Source organism: Neophocaena asiaeorientalis, unplaced genomic scaffold, assembly GCF_003031525.2.
Source record: "Neophocaena asiaeorientalis asiaeorientalis breed wild unplaced genomic scaffold, Neophocaena_asiaeorientalis_V1.1 scaffold348, whole genome shotgun sequence".
Lineage (NCBI taxonomy): Eukaryota > Metazoa > Chordata > Mammalia > Artiodactyla > Phocoenidae > Neophocaena > Neophocaena asiaeorientalis.
This window is the reverse complement of record NW_020172672.1, coordinates 1,078,547-1,101,130: the sequence shown is the minus strand read 5'-3', so window position 1 is coordinate 1,101,130 and position 22,584 is coordinate 1,078,547. Positions and strand designations below refer to the sequence as shown.

Below are 22,584 nucleotides of genomic sequence, written 5' to 3'. Positions count from 1 at the left end.
CATATCTGGGGAGGAACGTTCCCTCAGGATTTGCAAGTGCAAAAGCCCTAAAGCAGAAACATGTCTGACGTATTCTAGGAGCAGGAAGGAGGCATCATGTGGTTGAAGCAGAATAAGGTAAAATGAGAGCTAGGGGGCACAGCCAGAGACATAGGGATCGAGGGGCTGTCTAGGGCATTGTTGGCATTATAAAGAATTTGGGTTTGGGGGACTTCCTGGCGGTCCAGTGGTTAAGACTCTGTGCTTCCAATGCAGGGGGCGTGGGTTCCATCCCTGGTCAGGGAACTAAGATGCCACATGCCACGTGGCGCGGCCAGAAAGTTAAATGAGTAAGTAAGTAAATAAATAAATAAAATTTAAAACCTTAAAAAGAAAAAAAAGAATTTGGGTTTTAATCTGGTTGAACTGGGAAGCCACTGGCAGGTTTTCAGCAAAGGAATGATGTGATCTTGACTCATGGATCAGCATGACTGGCTGTCTTGTTCAGGATGAAATGAAGCATGGGCCAAGAGTGGAAGCAAGGAGATAAGATAGGAAGCTCTTTCAATAATCCATTGGGCCGTGAAATTAATTTAGATGGTCACAAGTATTTATTAGATAGAAAATGGAAAGTAGAAAATCAGTGCATTGCACACAGCAGACAGTAAGTTGTTTAATGAATTTATGCTAAATAAATGTGAGTGTACTGGAATGCAGTATAAGATGTACTTACTACAAAGGTTTACGATAAACAAGTTTGAAAGCCATTATCCTAAGACATTTATACTGTTGCCAACTAGAGGTGACTTTGGTTTTTGGACACATTCTCAGTAAGTGGCTCCTGTATGAAATAAGCCATCTTCCTATAATCATGTCTCATCGGTCAGCACTTTGGCCTTCTCTCCCCTTTCCTTTGCATTCCTCTCTTCTCTTGTTTTCAACTGTTTGCATAAGTGTTCTTGTAGAAGATACCAAATTGTATTTGTTGTTTTCAGACCCTCTTCTGCTTAGGATTTTTTCTAGACTTTGCCTCTTTCCCCTTTAACATTCCTCTAGCTTTGTGGCCTTGTATCCTGGCAGTCAGCACACGCACCCAGTTTCTCCTCCTGCCATCAGGGTCTGCCTGTTTATCTGCCTGTATTCCCACCCACTCCTTCTGCACTGTTACTGTTGCTGTAGCAACTGCCATCTCAGTCTCCCCCTTCCCCTGGCTTTTTTCTTCCTCCTGCCAACCACTATTCATTAAACTCTTCCTCTCCAGTTTTCTACACTGTGAGGTCAGGGCTGATGCTATGTAACATCTGTCAGACGGTAGGGCCAAGAATAGCTTAAGATAAAGATTAAATGGCTGCTTACAAAACCCCTCTCTGTTTTTCCACAGCTCAGAGTAAAGGGGGGTTTTGAATAAGCAGGTCATCTGATGAACTGAGATGACTAAATGCTGAGTCCCTAATTCCGTAGAAATGTCATGAGTGTCCAAGAACAAAACTGTTATGGCACTGCTTCTTAATTCATTTTGAGATCTTGCAGAAGGTTGAGATCTTGGTTGGTTTTATGTGGCTTTTGGGATCCTCTGAGCCAAAGGCAAAACCGTGGACTGTATGTCACTCTGGGTATGTCCCTGGTCCCTGTTCTGGAAGGTGATGATTAGAGGCACTGCAATACCTACCATCCATGTTTGCTTCATGGAGGGACTAGATATGCCATTTGATTACCTGAAGATCTTTTTATCAGAAATTTAGTCTAGCACTTCTGCTGACCTCATTCAGACTTAAATTTCTGGATGTTCAAAAAGGGAAGGAAATTTTACCATGGACACTGAACCTGTATCTATATTTCAACCCAGAGAGGCTTGGCAGTGGATCATGTTCTGAAGAAAATAAGTTTGTTTAGTCACAGATGACAATGTGTCTTTCTCAGGCTTATTGTCCAATAGTTCTGGTTTCCTCTAGAGAAGTCTCAATCTTGGAACTGAGGACTGTATTAGAAAAAACAAAAGAGAAAGCCCAGGTTCTTCTCCTTCCAACTCACATAAAAGAAATGGTTAAGGAAAATGTGGTAGGGACTTCCCTGGTGGTCCCACGGTTAGGACTCGATGCTTTGACTAACGTGGCCACGGGTTCAATCCCTGGTCGGGGAAGTAAAATCCCACAAGTGCACGCACAGCACAACCATTTGAAAACAAAGGAAGATGTGGTATATATATGCAATGGAATACTACATAGCCATAAGAAAGAATGAAATAATGCCATTTGCAGCGACATGGATGGACCTAGAGATTGTCATACCAAGCGAAGTAAGTCAGAAAGAGAAAAACATAACCATATGATATCACTTATATGTGGAATCTAAAATATGATACAAATTAACTTATTTACAAAACAGAAACACACTCACAGACATGGAAAACACACTTATGGTTACCAAAGGAGAAAGGGGGTGGAGGAGGGATAAATTAGGAGTTTGGGATTAGCAGACACAAACTACTATGTATAAAATAGATAAACAACAAGGTCCTACTGTATAGCACAGGGGACTATATTCAATATCCTGTCATAAACCATAATGGAAAAGAATATGAAAAAATATATATATATATAAAACTGAATCACTTTGCTGTACACCAGAAACTTACAGAATGTTGTAAATCAGCTATATTTCAATTAAAAAAAAAAGGAAAGAAAAAGGTTAAGTGATCACCAAGATCTTGAACACACTTGAATGGAACTGATGTGGGCTGTGACTTTTTGAACTTTTTCACTTTTTACTTAATTCTAGTATCTTCTAGGATTTGTCATGTTCTCTGGGTTGTGTTATAGGAAGTACAAAATTCCCCTGTGTTCCTTATAGGTCATCCTGTCCTAAAGCAGAAACTGGAGGGGAGAGATTTTCCCCTACCCGTGGGACATTGAATTTGCCTCTCTCGTTGTCTGATACCAGCTCTGATGCCTGTGATTTGGAGTAGCAGTGCCTTGACTCCAAGTGTTTCACAGGTGTTAGGAAACTTTCACATAGAAACTCTGAAGAAATTCATGCCAGTGGGCTTTGGAAAATCTTGTTGGCACTGTCAATGAATTACTTAATCATGGATTTATGGAAATCTAGGTTCATGAAGCCAGATCTTGGAACGTTTACCAATGCTCTATCTTGTGCAGTACTTGATACTCCTAGTCACTTTTCTGGAAACAGCCTTGGCTTGTTTCTCTTCTGTTCCAAGACTTTAGCCTTGGCCAAAGACTTTTTAAATTTTTCTTTTTATCCCACCAAAGCAATAAAGAAGTCCAATTGAATATTTTTGAGGGGCCAAAAAGCAAAAACCTAGGGGAACACACTAGTGAGGAATATTTTCCTGATGTTCTGAGGTTCTCTTGCTTTTTGTCCTGCGTCTTCTGCATGCTGACCCTTGGATCACCTCCTACCCCATTCTTGTTGCATTTTATGACAAATTCTTGGTTGAAGATAGGCTGGGAATAGATTGCTTTTATTTTTCTTACAAGGATATTTTGGGGTTTTTTAAAATCTATTAACAATCATTTTATTTTACTTGCTTTTATCTTCTTTATTTTTTAATTTTTTTAACATCTTTATTGGAGTATAATTGCTTTACAATGTTGTTAGTTTCTGCTGTATAACAAAGTGAATCAGCTATATGTATACATATATCCCCATATCCCCTCCCTCTTGCGTCTCCCTTCCACCCTCCCTATCCCACCCCTCTAGGTGGTCACAAAGCACCGAGCTGATATCCCTGTGCTATGCAGCTGCTTCCCACTAGGGATATTTTGATTTGAACTCATTTTAACTTGTTGCTAGTCCTTTCAAGATACTGCTCATCTCATTTGGGTGTGTAATGGTGACCATTTCTCTGGAGGAGTGGAGATGGTGGCACCTCTGCTGTCAAGATTGAGGCATTCTTATGTACAGGTACCATCAGTTCTTCAAGAAGAAGTAAGAAATTTCTCCTTCAGGGAATGTGTTGAGGGCAGGAAAAAAAACATTTCAGGCATTGTTGGTAGAGTGGAACTCTGATCTTAAAAGGAATTAGAGTCCTTTCTGCTGTTAGACATGGGGCTGTAAAAAGTGCCATATTGTGTGGTTGGCTTTTCGCTGAGCCTCTAGTAATCTGCTTTCTCTCCACCTTATTTTCCCCTCTACACCTGCTGCCCCAAATTCCAAAATGGAACCATATTTTTCAAAGTGTGGTTTGAAAGTCACATGCATCATAATTAATTAAGGTTGCTTGTTAAATTCAGATTCCTGGGCCCACTTCTCAGACTGAATTAGAATATCTGGGGATGGATCCTGAGAATCTGCCTTGTTTTTTTTTTTTTGCCCATGTGGCTTGTGGGGTCTTGGTTTCCCCGACCAGGGATTGAACCATGCCCCCTACCGTGGAAGTGCGGACTTAACGACTGGACTGCTGGGGAAGTCCCAATCTGCATTTTTTAAAAGTCCCAGATGATTTATCATGCATCTTACCCTTGGAATCATAAACAACAGGATCTTTGACATTATCTTTATATCTTGACTGTGAGGGGAAACTGCTCCTAAGCCTTTTCTTCCTGGTGACAAGACCATTCTTACCATTCTCAACAGGAGGAGCCAGCTGCAGAACCCCTGCTGAGAAATTACAGTTAATGTAGCTCACTTTCTGAATTTCAGGTGTCAGTCTATCCCTCTGAAAGGATTTTTGCACCCAAACATGAAGTATTCAGTTTTAGTAGCTGCTGCTACAGTTTTTTGGTAGCTGCACCCCTAAACTCTCTAGGAGCAAGATTCCTATGTACCTACCCTCCCTGTGTGAGAGAGAGGAGTTCCCTGCCCAGAAACTAAGAGAAAAGTTAGTGACTCTTGGGAGCCCACAAACAGACCCCTGTAGAGTGACGGCCAGATTGCAGACATAGGAGCTTGGGTGGGAATGGGATGGGCCCAGATGCCTGTCCTGGGCAGACTCCTGCAGGCCTGACTAGAATCTGCAGAGGAAGTTCCTGTTAACAAATGGAAAGGGTGTTGCCAGAGGCCCCAGCTTTCCTGTCAGGGATGCCTGAACTGATGCAATGCCCTGCCGCTGTGGCTGACCAAGTTTCTTTTTGTTGAGTCTTGTTCCCACCCCCAACTCCTCTTCAGTCCTACAGATACTGGTTTATTTGCACACTCCATGCTGATCTTGAATTGAAAGGCTCTCATTGTTTTTGAGATCAGTGTTTAGATAACACCACAGGCCTGTGGCAGCTAGGACACCCTGTAAAGGAAATGCCTGGGCTCTAACAGCCCCATCATTCATTCCCTGTATGTGAATGACTGTGGCCTGTGTTTAGGACATTATAAGAACATTGCTCTGCAGGGATTATTTATTGCTTGGGGACTGCAGGAGTACCTGGCTTCTTCTTGATGTTTAGAGTTCTAGGGACCGTTTCCTAAGTCACTTCTCTCTTTACTTCCCTTCCAAACATAAGAGGATTAAAGTCTGTTTTGCCTAAGCCTTGTTTCCACACATACCTGCAGTACTAGAGCGTTCTTCCCTCTGGTGAGAAGACTGCTTTGGGGGACACAAGGACTCACTGTGGCTAGTGGAGGTGCAGAATGTTTTTATGATTAGGCCAGGTTGGCAGCTTCCTTTGCACTGTGGTCCAGGGCCTCCTTTTCCCATGGGATATCTGCTTTCTTTTTTAAAAAACATTATAGTAATAATCTCTTTAATTTGTATAGCGCTTTGCCAGTTATAAAGATTTACACCACATATCATTTCATTGTATCTGTATAATGATATAAATTTAACTGTATATAAAGAGTATATTAAAGAGTCTTCAGAACCAAAATTAATATCAGAGTTTCAGAGAAAAGATGATTTCTTGGATTTATGGTTAATACAACAGCATGTTGAAAAAACCAAAGTTGTGAACTCAGTTATGTCAAATGGTCAAACATGCTAACACTAATAGCAGGAGTAATTTATTCTCTGTAAAACCTATAGACACTATTTTAATTGTAAATTACTTTTAATTCCTTTTTTTCACATTTATAAACCTTTTTTTTCCTCTTTTGGATGTTTACAGGTTTTGTTTTTTTTGGGGGGTTTTTTGGTTCAGTTTAGTTTTGTTTTTGAGATATCTCCTTTCTTGTCCCCTTAAACTTCTCCATCACTCTCTTGGCAGAAAAGAAATAAAAGAAAATGTGTTTTATCCATTCAGTGTTAAATTTCTTCTGGTAACATATAGTTCTTTAAGTTTTCACTTGGTAAAATGCTATTAAAACTTCTTCCTTAAAAATGTTTGAAATAAATCTGGCAGGCTCTAATTTATGTATCTCAAGGCCCTTTCCAGCTCTGATTCCCTAAATTTATAAACTTTTTTTCTTAAACTACTAGAATCTCTTTTCATGACCACAGTGTCTTGTGAAGCAGAGTGAGTTAATAGCACTGATGTGGCCCTCATTTCTATAGCATTCTCCAATGCATATACTTTTTTAAAAATAAATTTGTTTATTTATTTTTGGCTGCATTGGGTCTTCACTGCTGCGCATGGGCTTTCTCTAGTTGCGGTGAGCGGGGGCTACTCTTCATTGCAGTGTGTGGGCTTCTCATTGCAGGGGCTTCTCTTGTTGCAGAGCACAGGCTCTAGGCACACGGGCTTCAGTAGTTGTGGCGTGCGGGCTCAGTAGTTGTGGCTTGCAGGCTCTAGAGCACAGGCTCAGTAGTTGTGGTACACAGGCTTAGTTGCTCCATGGCATGTGGGATCTACCTGGACCAGGGCTCGAACCTGCGTCCCCTGCATTGGCAGGCAGATTCTTAACCACTGCACCACCAGGGACGTCCCTCCAGTGCATATACTTAATCTCACTTTCTTACCAGTAATTTCGTGTTCCAAGAATTAAAGAAAGAAAAGTTGGTTGACATGGACAATGAACCATCATCCCTCTATAATAAAATAGTGTCCGGGTAATCATAATCAAGGAGCCTGACTACTAGAAAGTTAAAACACACACCATTTGTTACTTAGTACTGTATAATTGTTAATGTTCACTGCCATCCTAGTTAACACATTGTAAGTATCTTCTGAGTCATCAAAGTAAATTATTTGGAACCATACTGTGTGACTTTTAAAAAACGTTATGAACGTTATGAAACTAAAGAAGAATACTGCGTGAACCAGATCATACCACTCTCTAGTAGAAGGTGGATAAATGGAATTATATATATTAGCCAAAGTATATTTTAAAGCTAAATATAAACTCTTCGGGAATTGTAAAGGGAAACAAGTCACCTTGCTTTTCTAATTGTTGTAACTGCTTGCTCTGTGTTTAATTAAAAATTTTTCTTTAATATTTATTCTTGAGTTGTGCCATATGGAATATAAAAATTCTCTGTAAGCAGATTGAAAATTCAAAAATAAATGTGTAAGCAATAAAGTGATTATTATTTTTTTAAAAATCCAGAATAAACTAGAATATCTTTTTTTGGCTGATGGTTCTTGTATCTCTAATTCAAAGGACAAATATATTCCTTAAATACCATCCATGATTAGCCAGTTAGTGTGGACACCACTGACTTCCCAGGGTCTTGACAAGTATCTATTTGTGTATGTAGCTCTGGTAAATAAAAGAACTAATCATTTTAATATGTCTCTTCTTTCAAGATGCTTGTATTATCCTTTTCCTATAAATTTACTGGTAATTTGCCTTTCAGAGATTGAAGAGGGGAACCACCAGGTTAAATAACTTGCTTTAATGTAATCAAGGAGTCATCCCCGTCCTCTTTATTACCTTCTAGCCCACTGCATAAAAACAACTCTGCCAAAATTCAGATGTGCAAGCCTGACAGGAGGTCCTGGTACAAAATGCAGTGTTTTTTGCAGACTCTTGTCCAGCCTGCCTCATGCCTGATCCCTGTGCTTTCTGCCTTCCAGTTCTCTCCTGCGCTATGGGGGCAACCTATCCCTCCAAAGTGCCATGAGTGTGCGATTCAACAGCAACGGGACCCAGCTCCTGGCCCTGAGACGTCGCCTGCCTCCTGTGCTCTATGACATCCACTCCCGCCTGCCTGTGTTCCAGTTTGACAATCAGGGTTACTTCAACTCATGTACCATGAAAAGCTGCTGTTTTGCAGGAGATCGTGACCAGGTAAGTGCCTTCTGCCGCCTGCATCCCACACTCATGCTTTCCTCTCAGATTGTTCTTTCTGTACTGGTCTTTATTTCTCTTTAGCCATGTCAGGTAGAAACAGTTGAGGGGAAACAGTAAGTGTCTGGAGACATTCTGGCTTAATAGTGAGTTTTTCCATCAGAGCTGCCTTTGGGTAATATGAGGCACACACCATAAACCACAATATGGTTCTGAGCAACCTAGCTCTGCCAAGTCTGTGAACAGACTTTAAGATTCTAAGAGTGTGTCATTTCAAAAGAAAGGAGGAAGTCCATGGAAAATTAGCCTGCCAAAAAAAGACACCTTTTTTTTTTGTATCAGTGAAACACAATGATGTATGAAACACTGTAAGTACCCTCCAAGAGACATACATCCTGAATAGCCCCTTTGAATGGCACCTTTTTCTTGGATGAAATGGGCTGAGCAGCTTTGTTTGAGAGGAAGCCAGATGCTGACGTTTTTCCTTTTTATTGCCAGTATCGCAACTGGGAAGGAGAACCCAAGCTGTGAGTTTCCAGCCTTTTCACAGATCAAGATGCTGTGAAATCGAGATGCTGATGTTGACTTAGAGCTGGCAGTTTAGAAACATACCTATACCTTCTCTATACCTGTCTCTCTTGGCCTAGAGTTCTGAAGTGGGTGTCAGTGAATGGATCAGTTGGACTGGTCTGAGTAATCAAGCTGAGTAAAGACAAATATAAAGAAAGATTGATCAAATAAATGGATAAATTTTTTTTTCTTAAACACAATAAATCTTATTGCCGTTTCACATCTAGATTGGAAAAATAGAAACCTTAGTCTTGCTAATTCTTAGTGTTCGCTTTGGATCCATCAACTGTGTTAAACTTTGACATACAATTCTCACATGCTGTACTCCACTGCTTTAAAGTTATTTGTGGGCAAGGGGCATAAAAGAAACAGTTCTTTGAGAACTTGTGAAGACCCTGCTTTTTGAAGGCAGTAGCTGGGGTTTTTCTCCCTAGCTGAGGTAGAGGCCCCCCGACATCATAGCTTAAAGATTAGCATATGTAGTAGGAGCACAATAAATGCTTTTTTACTTGAGTTGCATGTTAAAGAAACTGAGAATATCTTTTAAGTTGTCCAGGCTAGGAATTTCCCCTTTTATAAATAGAGAATATATATCTAAATTCAGAATTTATATTTGTCAGAGTCCTAGGGCCTACTTAGCTGCAATCTACACTTAAAACCACTAGGTGGCTTCAGTTATATAAGCGATATCTCCTTGGAGAGGCCACAATGCCTGATAGACTTAGTTTTTATAGACAGTTTGTTTCTTGGGTGGAAAGAAGCAGTTTCTAGAGATGATGTGACTCACAATAGAATAGGTAGTTTTTTGCTCTGCAGAATGGTTGATTTCGTTTCATATAGGTATGGAAATGACAACCAAGCCCCTGCCTCCCTCTCTACCTTTCTTCCTTGCTTTTGTTGATTTTCCATCTTCTGTCAACCTCTTATGCATGTGATTTTATTTCATTGAACAATAAAGAGCAGGCACTAAATGTAGAAATGTAGGTGGTTTATTAGGTTTTATTACCGGAGACACAGGCCCTGAGAGAAAGGAGAAAGAGGTGAAGGAGAATGGATGTTGTGTTTTCTTTTAGTTCCTATGTTAGCAGCCAGAACCTGCCTGCATGGAGTCCTTAAAAGACCCAGAACAGGGCTTTCCTGGTGGCGCAGTGGTTGAGAGGCCGCCTGCCGATGCAGGGGACACGGGTTCGTGCCCCGGTCCAGGAAGATCCCACATGCCACGGAGCGGCTGGGCCCGTGAGCCATGGCCGCCGAGCCTGCGTGTCTGGAGCCTGTGCTCCACAACGGGAGAGGCCACAGCAGTGAGAGGCCCGCGTACCACAAAAACAAAAAAAGACCCAGAACAAAGGCCTCTAACCAATATGTAAGAGCACATAGGCCATGGTTTCTCCACCTTGGCACTGTCAACATTTTGGTCAGATAATTCTTTATTTTGTGGGGCTGTCCTGTGCATTGTAGGATAATTAGCAGCATCCCTGGCCTCTCCCCACTAGATGCCAGTATCATCTCCCCCAGCTGTCACCCAGACAACCAAAAATGTCCCCAGACATTGCCCCTGATTGAGAACTTTTGACCTAGGTTATAATTACCCACTTGGAGATACGGGGGGACAGGTACAGATACTGCCATAGGCAGAGCCACACAAGGTGTTTTGTGGTGGTCCTGGTTATGTACATTGACAAGATGTAGTTGTTTTGGCCTTTCAGTTGTTTTGGCCTTTCAGGTCATATATAATGATAAAAACATTGAATGGCTTTTGATTTTCTCTATTCAGATTTGACTATTATGTATGGTTTTTGTCCTATGGGAAAAGTTTGCAGGTAATATATCCTTTCTGACAAACTAGACTGCTTTTTGGTTGGGATAAGTGGTTTGCCATGGATAGAGGGGGATGGGAAGTCATTGAGTCTAACTTCAAATCCATTTCAGAGTTAAAGTCTGTTTATATTCCCTATATAGATTATCAGAAGTATATAACCTAGGGAATAGGAAGTACAGAGATTTATGTTTGGCTGTTTTCTTCACTCCTTAGGGACTAAGAAATGTAGCTAATTCATCATTATCTTGTCTCCAGTGCCTGGCACACTGAGAGCACAATAAATATTTGTTGAAGTGAATCTTGAGTACTTTGGTCACTGTGTGGTTTTTAGCTTTCCAGGCCTAAGCCTTGTATAACTGTAAGTCAGGATTGATAAGTACCTGTTTTCCTGCTCAACTTCCAGGAGCTTTAAGAGGATGAATTAAATAATGGATTTTCAGTGAAACTAATCTACTGAGCTTATACTTTCTAAGTGTAGCATAGGAGGCCAAAATTATTGTCTCATTCCTGAAACATGTCTCTCAAAGGTGATTTATGGGCTCTGACTTTCCACACTCAGGGCTAAAGCAGCAGCTGCCACAGTTATAGTATGATCTGCAGGACTGATAGGTATATTCTTTGACTGATTCAGACAGGATCTTTTTAGCTGCTTTCAAATTCCAAAGCCTACCCTTTCCTTATATCGGTCTTTATATTTGATCTTTTTCTTGTATGCTTTGAGTACGCCCACAGCCCGAGGCTTTGTGCTCTGAAACTCTTCATTTAGTCATAGGCTGAGTAAGTAACCATCCCAGAGAGGAATCTGCGAATTTCCATAATAGGAATGAACATGGTCAAGAAAGGCAGTAAGCGACCTATCTATCTGAGACAGTCTTCTGGCTTTTAATTACACTATTACTCAGTCCACACAAATCAAACCATTATGCCAGAGAGCCTGTACTTCCTATAAGACTGTTCTAGGTTCACTAGGTAATTCGTTAGCCCCAAAATGAAACTAACATTTCAAGATCAGAATAAAGCATAAAACCGACTGAGCCTACTTTGTGTCTTCCCCATACACATTGCCACCATTGTAGATCAATTCTAATTATGGAGCTATTAGAGATCATTTTGTACAACCCCTCCTTTTAGAGATGAGAAAACAGGATTAGAGAGGGTAGGTATACAAGTTAAGACATGTACAAGTTTGAGTAGGACTAGAACCCAGATTTTTGAGCTCTCAGTAGAGACTCCTTTTCACTATACAGAAGGTCACAACGTAATGCCTTAAGCAAGGCAAGCAGCAAAAATGAGTGAGTTGGGCTAGAAGTAAACATTTCGTGAGTAGTGGGGACCGTGGCCAGCTGGAGAGCCCACCCCATCCTAAATCTAAGTGAATGCCGTATAAATGAAGCTTTGACGCAGCTTCAGCCCATTGCTGCCAGGAGGGCCTTTGGTTTTTTCGGGGGAAGCCAGAAGTAAAGATTTGTTACGTGAAGTTTCCTGATTTTTAAGTATTGCAGCAAATTCATACTTCATTGTATGAATTAAACAAACCTGTGAACCATAACATCTATTCTTTATTAGAGCCACCAGTTTCAAACCTCTGTGCTTCAGCAGGATGTTTTTCTGTCATGTTTAGTTTCATGGTCTGTCACTAATTCATAGGTGAGTGGAGACACATTCCTTTTTCCTGTTTCCTACTGAACCCTTCCTAACTTCATGCGTTTTCATCCCCTCCATCTTATAAAATAAGAAAGCAGATATTTACTGAGCATCTCCTGTGTGCCAGATGCTGTGGTAGACACATTCACGTGACTGCCAGTTTGTACCCTCTTTGAGATTTTCATTCAAACCCCTGTATATACACTCTGTCATCCCCACTTTTGGCTAAAAGTACATGGTTTGTTTATTGCTAGTATAATCTTATTCAAGTTCGATAACTTCTATCATCAGATAAGGTGACATGAGTGACATCAGATTGATTGGGCATCAACAGGAACAATTAGCCCCAAATAAAGCCTTAACTTTTTTTTTTTTAAAGGCAGCCCACCTTCTAATCTTGCAGTATAGTGAGGAATCTTTTAGTAAAACAACAAACAGCATTCCTTCCTCGAGGCTGCCTGAACCCAAAGGTTCTCCTCCTTGCTTTTGTATCATACTTGGATTTTTTTTGTTTTTCATTTTCTCTCTGAAGCCTGACTAGGTACATTCTGGCTCCCAAGTTTCACACTCCCCTCTGTATACTTAGTGAGCCAATCTCTTAACAGGGTTAAAAAAGAAGGCCAATTTTCCACCTGCTAGCTTTTCTGGCACACACTTGTAAGACAGCACCCAGCTTTTGTTCCCTTTCTTTCACAATTCCTTAAATGGCTCTTGCCCTAGATTGCGAGAGTCCAGCAGAGCACCTCAGGCTTCTGGGAAATAAGTCTTTCAGGCTAACTGGTTTGTGTGGCCTGGAAATGGACAGTGTGGTAATTTAAGTCTTCTCTTTCGTTAGTCTCATCTAACACCTGGCCTGGTAATCCCTACATCTTGCCGAAAGTGGGATAGGGAAGGAAGGAGAAAGAATAATAAAGTTTTCTTGAAAGGGCTGAGCCCTGGAGTGTCTGAACATTGGGATCACTTACAGAGGTCTTTCTCTTGAACTTGACAGATGGCAGACCCCTAAAATCATGATAATTAAATCATCATATCTCATCCCCTGGAGAAAAGAGCTGACTTGTACAGTGTGAATCCAACAAAACGGCCTTGAATACATGGCTTGGCCTCAGACATTACGTCACCACTCAACCTTTCTGTGTTGACATTATACGGGTATAATAGAGGTGTAGGAATTCACCAGGAAGTGCACTCCAGGCCAGTAAAGGAACCTAGAAAGTTATAACTCCGCTTTTTTTTTTTTTCTAAAAACTCCATGCAGCCCTGATTAAGCTCACGTGGGGGCCTGGCATGCCATATGTTCTCCTGAAATAAAGGCACACCTTTAATAGGGGAGATTCAACTCTCAGATTCTATCCTTTGACTTGCTTTGTATCTTTAAGCTAACTTTTTCTTCTTCTCCTTGCCTTTCTTTTATATATTTTTTGCTCTTTAGCTTCTAAAGCACTTTCATGTCATACTAATCCTCCCAGCAACCTTTGGGTATAGTTGAACAGGTTTCATCTCCATGTGAAACTAAGGTCTAGAGTAGTTTGAAACTGCAGATCTAATCAGTAGCTGAACCAGGACTAGGCTCAGTCCATTGCCTGTGATTGTACCCTCTTCCTCGTAGACCTGCTGCCACCTGTGTTTTCAGATCAAGTGGTAATAGCCTCTTCCATAGGCTGATGAGGAAGAGCTGAACACAGTTATGGCAGAGGAATTCCTTGTTGTATGTATTTTTTAGGTGAATATTTTAGGAGACTCTTTATAAAGAGAAGGTAGCATGAAAATGACTTGTTTATTAAATCAGCTATTTGTAAATCTTTTTGACTCCTGAACCTCTTTGAAAGTCTAAAAGCTTTGAACACCATTTCAGAAAAATGTACATATGCACATCGTTTTGCATGTAATATTAAGGAGTTTATGGAATTCCTGAAAACTAGGGATTTCAGGTATTAGCAATCCTGGATTAAGATTTTACTCAAGGATTAAACCATCTTTTAGTTCATTTACTGATGTAGAACTTAGAAAGCTTACAGGGTTTTGGAGTATATGCACACCTGCTAGATATAGTCTGGTTTTTAATTGTTAAGCTGAAAAGGGCCACTAGGTGACCTGATTTCCTCTTAGGAACAAATGGAATTGATGTGATCTGGTGATACAACATGGCAGTGCTCCTTTAATATATAGTTCCTGACTAGGAGTTTGGGCTTCACTAGGAAATCCCTGGTAGATATTAATGATGGGAACAGAGTATAACCTGCTCTACCTGCCCCATTCTCCTTGTAGTGTTTAAGTAGCTTTACCTCATTTTTGGGTATCTTAAAAGAAGGGAAAAGGGAAATAATATTCCTTCCTCTGAAAGACTGGAGACCTTTGCTTGAATAAACAATATAAATACATATTTGCAGACTGAAATGAGTGATGCCGTCTCCCCACTTCCCAGTCCCCAAGTATAAAAACGAAGGCCCACAGAGGAGAAATTGATTGTTGAAGGCCGTTTGGTTGATGACCCCTCATCTTGCCCAGGTTTCCAAAAGGGTTTTGCCAAACAGAGATTCATCTTTAAGTAATGCAGCCTACTTTGTTACAAGCAGCTGTTAGAGATTTAGAGCATTTTTAAAATTTCTTCCCTACTGATTATTTGACAGTTATTGGCTGTCTTTATGGAACTTTTTTATTATTATTAATAGAATTTTTCCTACTCAGAACCCATAAAAGTTAGTTATTTTAATAAACCAAAGAATCCAGGAGCCTAGTGGAGCTGAAATGGCAAATGATCCAAAGAAGCAAAAATCACGTGAAACTTCACATGCAAAAAATAGTGTTAATCTTATGGGTATGCATATTTGTGTGCTTTTATTGGTAGCCAATGGAATTGTATTTTCTCTGACCACAAATAAAATCAGATAAACCTATGGCTTTGGTCATTTCCAAAGAAAACTTTTCCTGTTTGCTTTGGATAGTATTTGTGACAGGCTCTGGGTATAAGTGATATGATCAAAGGTATATTATATACCAATTGGCAAACCTTTTACTGAAAATAATCTTATAGAGGGCACATCACAAAATGGTTCAGTCACATTTTTTTTTTCCCCTTCTGACAAAGGTCAGGGAGAAATGAGAGGTGTGTTTGATTTAAATGTTAAATAGCAGTTTCTGCTGTTGCTGATCCAGGCTAGAGAGCCATCTGGTTTTTCTATCCTATTCAATACAGTTAATTAGACAGGCGTGCCATTTACTGGAGAATAATTAATCAATTACTATGGGAGGAACCTTAGAACTGTGTAAATTGATCGGTACTCAGTGAATAATAGCTGATTGATACATCTCTTTCTCCATCAGCAGATATTGGGGAATATTAACTGCTGTGCACACACACATACACACACTTTACACTTACACACACATATCGCATATACATATATTTTACTTAGAGAAGTGGAGCGGAGAAATTGAGCAGAAAGAGATTTCTCTGTTAGCAAAGAACCTAAGACATATTCTGGGTTATTTTTGGAGTATATCAGTAGATGGTCTGTTCCTCCTGCATGCTAGAACTTTTTCCTCTTTTTAACGTGGATTTTGGGTGGGTGAGAAGTGGGAGGCATTTTTTTGGTTTCAGGAGTTCTTGGAGGGGACACTGGGCATTACAGCAGTCTACCAGAGTAGGGAGTATTATGTGAGTGACTGTTTTCTCTAAAGGTTAATAGATTGACAGAGGACACGTGGGCAAATAAGATAGTGACAGGGTGCTAATATGGAGGGGGGTGGTTTTTTTTTTCTTTTTGGTTGTTGTTGTTGGTGCTGGTCATGGTGGTAGTTCCTTGAAATCTATTAAGAGGAACAGTTGTTGCTCTGTCCCTGTGCTTGAACAAATTAATATCTCCATACTGACAGTGGATTAGATAAAATGCACTGGCTTTAGGTTAGCTCTACTTAAGATGACTGGGCTGCATCAAGATCAGTAAACAGGCTGCCCTCTTGGGCTATGGAATGAATGGACAGTGAGAGATGGGGTTAGAGTGTAACCAACCTTTAACCTTTGTGGCCAGCTGGGAAGGATTGTGGATGGTGTGGATCCACACAACAACTTATGCTCATTTTTGCATTGGTATCACCCATCTTACCCACAAATCCAAGTTAAAATTAAGTATGTCTTCCACTCTCTGATCTGAAGTAGGCTGTGGGTCTCCTATCCCCCATACCTCAAAGCATTTGGGGAAATGGGGCTTCTATTGCCTAGATAATGGACTCCCTAAAACATTCTTTCTCATTTGGAGCCCTGCCCCATCTATCTCTGTGAGGATACAAGGTGAAACACTCATGTGAAGTGAGTTGGTTTTTTTTTTTTTAATTAATTTATTTATATTTTACTTTTGGCTGCGTTGGGTCTTTGTTGCTGCACGTGGGCTTTCTCTAGTTGCGGTGAGCGGGGGCTACTCTTCGTTGCGGTGTGCGGGCTTCTCATTGCGGTGGCTTCTCCTGTTGAGGAGCTCGGGCTCTAGGCACGCCGGCTTCAGTGGTTGTGGCTCGTGGGCTCTAGAGCTCAGGCTCAGTAGTTGTGGCGCATGGGCTTCGTTGCTCCGCGGCATGTGGGATCTTCCCGGACCAGGGTTCAAACCCTTGTCCCCTACATTGGCAGGCGGATTCTTAACCACTGCACCACCAGGGAAACCCCCTGAAGTGAGTTTTTAATTTGTCACTCACTCACCCCTCAGTCAGAGGCTTCAGCCTCCTTCAACTGGGAGGAGAGGAATCTTTCTAGCTGCTCTGATGATGTTAAATGTATCTCTGGACTCAGTCCACTTGAAATGATGTTTATTTCTGCAAAGGTTTAAAAAGAAAGAAAGGGAAGGGAAGGGAGGAGGGAGAGAAAAAAAGAAAGAGAGATGAAGAAGGAAAGAGAGGAAGGGAGGGATGGAGAGAGGGAAAAAAGAAAAAAAAAAAGAAAAGAAAAAGAGCTCCTTTGGCTGCCTTGTGGTTTTTTTGTTGGTGGTGGTATTTGTTTTGTTTGTTTGTTTGCTGCTGCCACACGCATGCAGGATCCTCAGTTCCCCAACCAGGGATCAAACCCGTGCCCCATGCAGTGGAAGCACAGAGTCTTAACCAATGGACCGCCCCTACCTTGTATTTTAAAATAGCCCAGAGCTCTGTCCCTTCTAGAATATTCTTCTGTTCTTCTCCCAGGTAGCCATATAACTTGCTCCCTCATTTCCTTCAGGGCTGTACTCAAAATGCCATATTATCAGAGAGGCCTTCTGTGACTACCCTGTATAAAATGAAACTAACCACCCCCAGCACTCCCTACATGCCCTAACCTGCTGTTTCATTTTTCTCTGTAACGCCACCACTGGACACATTACATACATATATTCTTTTTAACTTTTTTTCCCCTCCTTACTCTTCACTCACATTATATATGCATAAAATTGTTTTCCTCTCCCCACCCAATAAAATGTAAGTCACATGAAGGTAGGGACAGGGTCTTTCTGATCAGTCCTTTCTCTGGGACAGTGCCCAACACTGTAGACATAGTAGACATTCAGTAAATACTTGTTTAATGAATAAATGGATGAACTCATTTTTATTTCACTCTCTCAGCGGTATCCTAGGCAGCCAACTTTTAATGTTAGAAGGGGCCAAGCAGACAACCAAGAAATGCCATAAATGAATTCCTCAGGGCAGTTTTGTGATTCCGGTGTGTGTGAACAGTTAAACAGTCTGACTAGCCGGCAGTGGGTCGAGACCCCCTCCTTGGAAATTATCCTGAGCTGTTCCCTTGTGGTGGCTGCAAGAGGAAGAAAGGGTCAGGAGTTGCCCTTGTCTCTGAGAGGAAGCCTGTACATGGTACTCATTTTCCACCTATTTCTGGAGCTGTCATACTAAATCCAAGAGGCTTCAACTCTGTGGGAGTTTTTTTCCTTCTAAGGAAGCCTTGTGCATCAGCTTTCTGTCTGGGAGTCCCCTTTTACCTTTTCATGGCTTTCCCTGGTGAATAGTTGAGCAAATGGGAAAGCACTGATCCTTTGCAATGAAATAGTAAAACCTCTGATAAGCCCAGCCTTGGTTCACTCTTTTTTTTTTTTTTGCGGTAGCGGGCCTCTCACTGCTGCGGCCTCTCCCGCCGCAGAGCACAGGCTCCGGATGCACAGGCCCAGTGGCCATGGCCCACGGGCCCAGCCACTCCGCGGCATGTGGGACCCTCCTGGACCGGGGCACGAACCCGCATCCCCCGCACTGGCAGGCGGACTCCCAACCACTGTGCCATCAGGGAAGCCCCACTCTTTTTTTAATATTTATTTTTTGTTTGTCTAGTTTGGGGAAGATATTGGGGAGGGGGGTGCACAGGGTAACAGGAATTCTCTATATGAAGTTTTATAGCCTCTTTTAAACACAGGGCATGAAATGATGAGCTGTTGAATAATAAATATGTTTTATATATAAATTATTAGTACACAGTTCTTTTGTGTTCCCTCCCCCATGTGTCTTAATTTGGGTTCAAGTTTCAGGTGCAAGTAATTTATTTGGAAATGCAGTAAATATCAGAGGAGTGGAAAAGTGAAATAGGAGAAAGAAGGATGATTTAGTGAGCCAACTACAACTGTGGGCAATTGGAGTTTGATTCTGAGGGGAAAGGGTATAGAACACACACTTCAGGGTTATTCTACCTGGGATCTAGGCAGCTGGGATATGAGTCATTGCTGGAGCCTGCTCACAGGGAGTGTTCATTCCCTAGAGTACCCTGCAGCCTCCTGAGCTTTCGAGAAGCCCTTAGGCAAAGAGATATGGATACTGGCAGTTGGAGATCAGGTACACTAAGCAGTAAGGCCTGAGGGACTTGAGCAGGGTATGAAGGAGTGAGTTACCCGTGCTTCCTGTTTCTGTTAAAACAGTAGACTACATGAGCACTTTATCTTTCCTCTTTCCTTTGCCTTTTTCTACCACATCTTTACCTGTGGGTGGCTCAGGGCTCAAATCTATCTTGCCTTGACTTTTGTGAATCAACAGGCACCTTGTTTCTCATAATGTCACCTAGTGATCTCAACTTCATGGCAGGGTAGCTGTGTACCTACATGTATATTTTCTACTTGGTTTAAGCTCCTTGAGAACCCAGGTATTACCTTATATATCTTTGTAAACACCAGAGTGCCTGGCATATAAGTGCTCGGTTCGTGTGTAATTAATGAATTTTTTCCCCTAACTATTGATAGTAGGTAGTTTTGCCAAACAGGCTGTGAGAGAAAAGCCTTTGGGCTCCTGAATTCCAACTTCCTAACTTCAAACAAGGTAGTGTCATTAAACTGCAGGGAGTTACTGGATGGACCCTAAGTCAAGACAATGAAGGTTCATCTTTTCGTTTTTTCTTCTATTTTTAAGGGGAAAATATTTAAGTATAATTGTAGTGATAAGTACATTAACATTGTTGTGTAACCATCACGAGCATCTGTCTCCAAAAGTTTTTCATCTTGCACAAGTGAAACTCTGTACCCATTAAACACTAACTCCCCTGCCCCCAGCTCTTGGTAACCACCATTCCACTTTGTCTTTATGAATTTTGACTACTCACTTACTCTAGGAACCTCATAAGTGGAATCATACCGTATTTGTCTTTTTGCAACTGGCTTATTTCACTTCGCATAAGGTTCAAGATTCATCCATGTTGTAGCTTGTGTCAGAATTTCCTTCCTTTTAAAATCTGAATACTATTGCATCGTGTGTATGCACCGAGTTTTGTTTATACATTCATCTCTTGCTGGACACTTGGGTTGCTTCCCTCTTTGGCTGTTGTGAATAAAGCTGCTATGAACATTGTTATATAAATATCTCTAAGAGATCTTGCATTCAGTTCTTTTAGCTATATACCCAGAGGTGGAATTGATGAATCATATAGTGATTTTATTTTTATTTTTTGAGGAACTATTTTCTGTTTTTTTTGATAGTAACCATCCTAATGAGTGTGAGGTGGTATCTCCTTGTGGTTTTGATATTCATTTCCCTGATGATTAGTGATGTTGAGCATCTTTTTGTGTGCTTATTGGCCATTTGTATATGGCCATTGTACATTTCTTCTTTGGAAAGTGTCTGTTCAAATACTTTGCCCAGTTTTAAAATCCTGAGGTCTTTGGTTTCTGTTGTTGAGGAAACTTTTAAATTGAAGTGTAACACGATTAGACTTCGAGTTTCCTTATTATCAACATACTTATGTAGTGACTCGTCAAGCAACTGTGAGCCAGCAGTTTAGGGATTTTCAGCTCTGATCTGGCTTACATCATTCCTTCACAGAGTAATCATAGAATCTTAGAACTAAATGAGCCTCAGAGGGTATCTTAGTCTGTTATGGCTGCCATAACAAAATACCATGGACTGGGTGGCTTATAATTTCAGTAATTTCTTTCTCACAGTTCTGGAGGCTGGAAGTCCAAGATCAGGGTACCAACCTGATTGGGTTCTGGTGAAGGCCGTCTTCCTGGTTGCAGCCTGCTGACTTCTCACTGTTTCCTCACATGGCAGAAGGGGCTGGGGAGCTCTGCCAGGTCTCTTTTACAAGAGTGCTAATCCCATTTATGAGGGCTCCACCCTTAAGGCCCAATCACCCCCCAAAGGCCCCACCTCCTAATATTATCACATTGGGCATTAGGATTTGAACATGTGAATTTGGGGGGACACAAACATGTAGACCATAGCAATGAGCAACCAGATGAGGAAACTGAACCCACTTCTTTTTCCACTGTGCCCTGAGCCAAATCACCTAACCCCTGTGGATAGCACTTTCTTCATCTTTGAACATGAGTCTCTTCCCCTCCTTTCTCATGTTATTACTAGTGTTTTGAAGACTAGTAAATTGATTTTTAATGATTACAAAGTATTTAGTAATGTATTCATTAGGCATGAGGTTGTGTATATGTTGGACTTACACTTTTTGGATATTTGCAGTGTCATTTTTAAGTCAGAAATTTACTTTTAGAATGGAAATGCATTTCTTTTATTTATTTTATTTTACTTTTGGCTGTGTTAGGTCTTTGTTTCTGTGCGAGGGCTTTCTCTAGTTGTGGCAAGCGAGGGCCACAATTCATCGCGGTGTGCAGGCCTCTCATTATTGCGGCATCTCTTGTTGCGGAGCACAGGCTCAGTAGGTGTGGCTCACGGGCCTAGTTGCTCCGCGGCATGTGGGATCTTCCCAGACCAGGGCTCGAACCCGTGTCCCCTGCATTAGCAAGCAGATTCTCAACCACTGTGCTACCAGGGAAGCCCAGAAATTTTCTTTAGAAAACTGTAGGCCTTTATTTTTCTGGGGGAATAAGCAGATGGGACCAAAAGGTAGGAAGTAATGTTGACCTAAACTTAAAGCACTTTTGTTAATCTTTGGAAATAAATGAACTCTCAGAATTGCTCACTGGTTGCTATTAGACAGTGCTCTTATGAGTCCTAATTAAAATAGATCTGGCTTAGTGTCCTCTCTTTCTGAGATCAGGCAGTTTGAAGCTGCCTCCTAAAAGGGGATTGCTTACGTCTCTGTCATTAACTCATAGCTGGGTTGGCAATGGCTTCCTGCTCAAAGATGTGGATGACAACAGGGAAATTCAGGATGCTTGGGCTTGCATAATAGATCTCTGGGAAGCTCCTAAATTTAAAAAAAATTTTTGAGAGATTGGTTCAAGATGGCAGAGCAGAAAGACGTGCTCTCACTCCCTCTTGCGAGAACAGCAGAATCACAACTAACTGCTGAACAGTCATCAACAGGAAGACACTGAAACTCACCAAAAAAGATACCCCACATCCAAGGACAAAGGAGAAGCCACAATGAGACGGTAGGAGGGGCACAATCACAGTAAAGTCAAATCCCATAACTGCTGGGTGGGTGAGTCACAGACTGGAGAACACTTATACCACAGAAGTCCACCCACTGGAGTGAAGGTGCTGAGCCCCACGTCAGGCTTCCCAACCTGGGGGTCCGGCAACGGGAGGAGGAATTCCTAGAGAATCAGACTTTGAAGGCTAGCGGGATTTGACTGCCGGACTTCCACAGGACTGGAGGAAACAGAGACTCCAGTCTTGGAGGGCACACACAAAGTAAAAGGACCTACAAAAACAAACCCAAAACAATTAAGAAAATGGTCATAGGAACATACATATCAATAATTACCTTAAAAGTGAATGGATTAAATGCTCCCACCAAAAGACACAGGCTGGCTGAATGGATACAAAGACAAGACCCATCTATATGCTGTACACAAGAGACCTGCCTCAGACCTAGGAACACATACAGACTGAAAGTGAGGAGATGGAAAAAGATATTCCATGCAAATGGAAATCAAAAGAAAGCTGGAGTAGCAATACTCATATCAGGTAAAACAGACTTTAAAATAAAGACTTCCTTGTTACAAGAGACAAGGAAGGACACTACATAATGATCAAGGGATCAATCCAAGAAGAAGATATAACAATTATAAATCTATATGCACCCAACATAGGAG

The 22,584-nt window shown here is 41.3% G+C and overlaps 1 protein-coding gene across 2 annotated transcripts in view; it reads left to right on the top strand.

Annotated features, from left to right (window-relative positions):
* Positions 1-22,584, top strand: part of DCAF5 (DDB1 and CUL4 associated factor 5) — a 101,784-nt gene that overhangs the window by 42,809 nt on the left and 36,391 nt on the right. For both annotated transcript variants that reach the window (XM_024739596.1, XM_024739597.1), the window contains exon 6: positions 7,884-8,097. In XM_024739596.1, the coding sequence (XP_024595364.1) occupies positions 7,884-8,097 (214 nt within the window). The remainder of the gene's footprint in view (positions 1-7,883; positions 8,098-22,584) is intronic.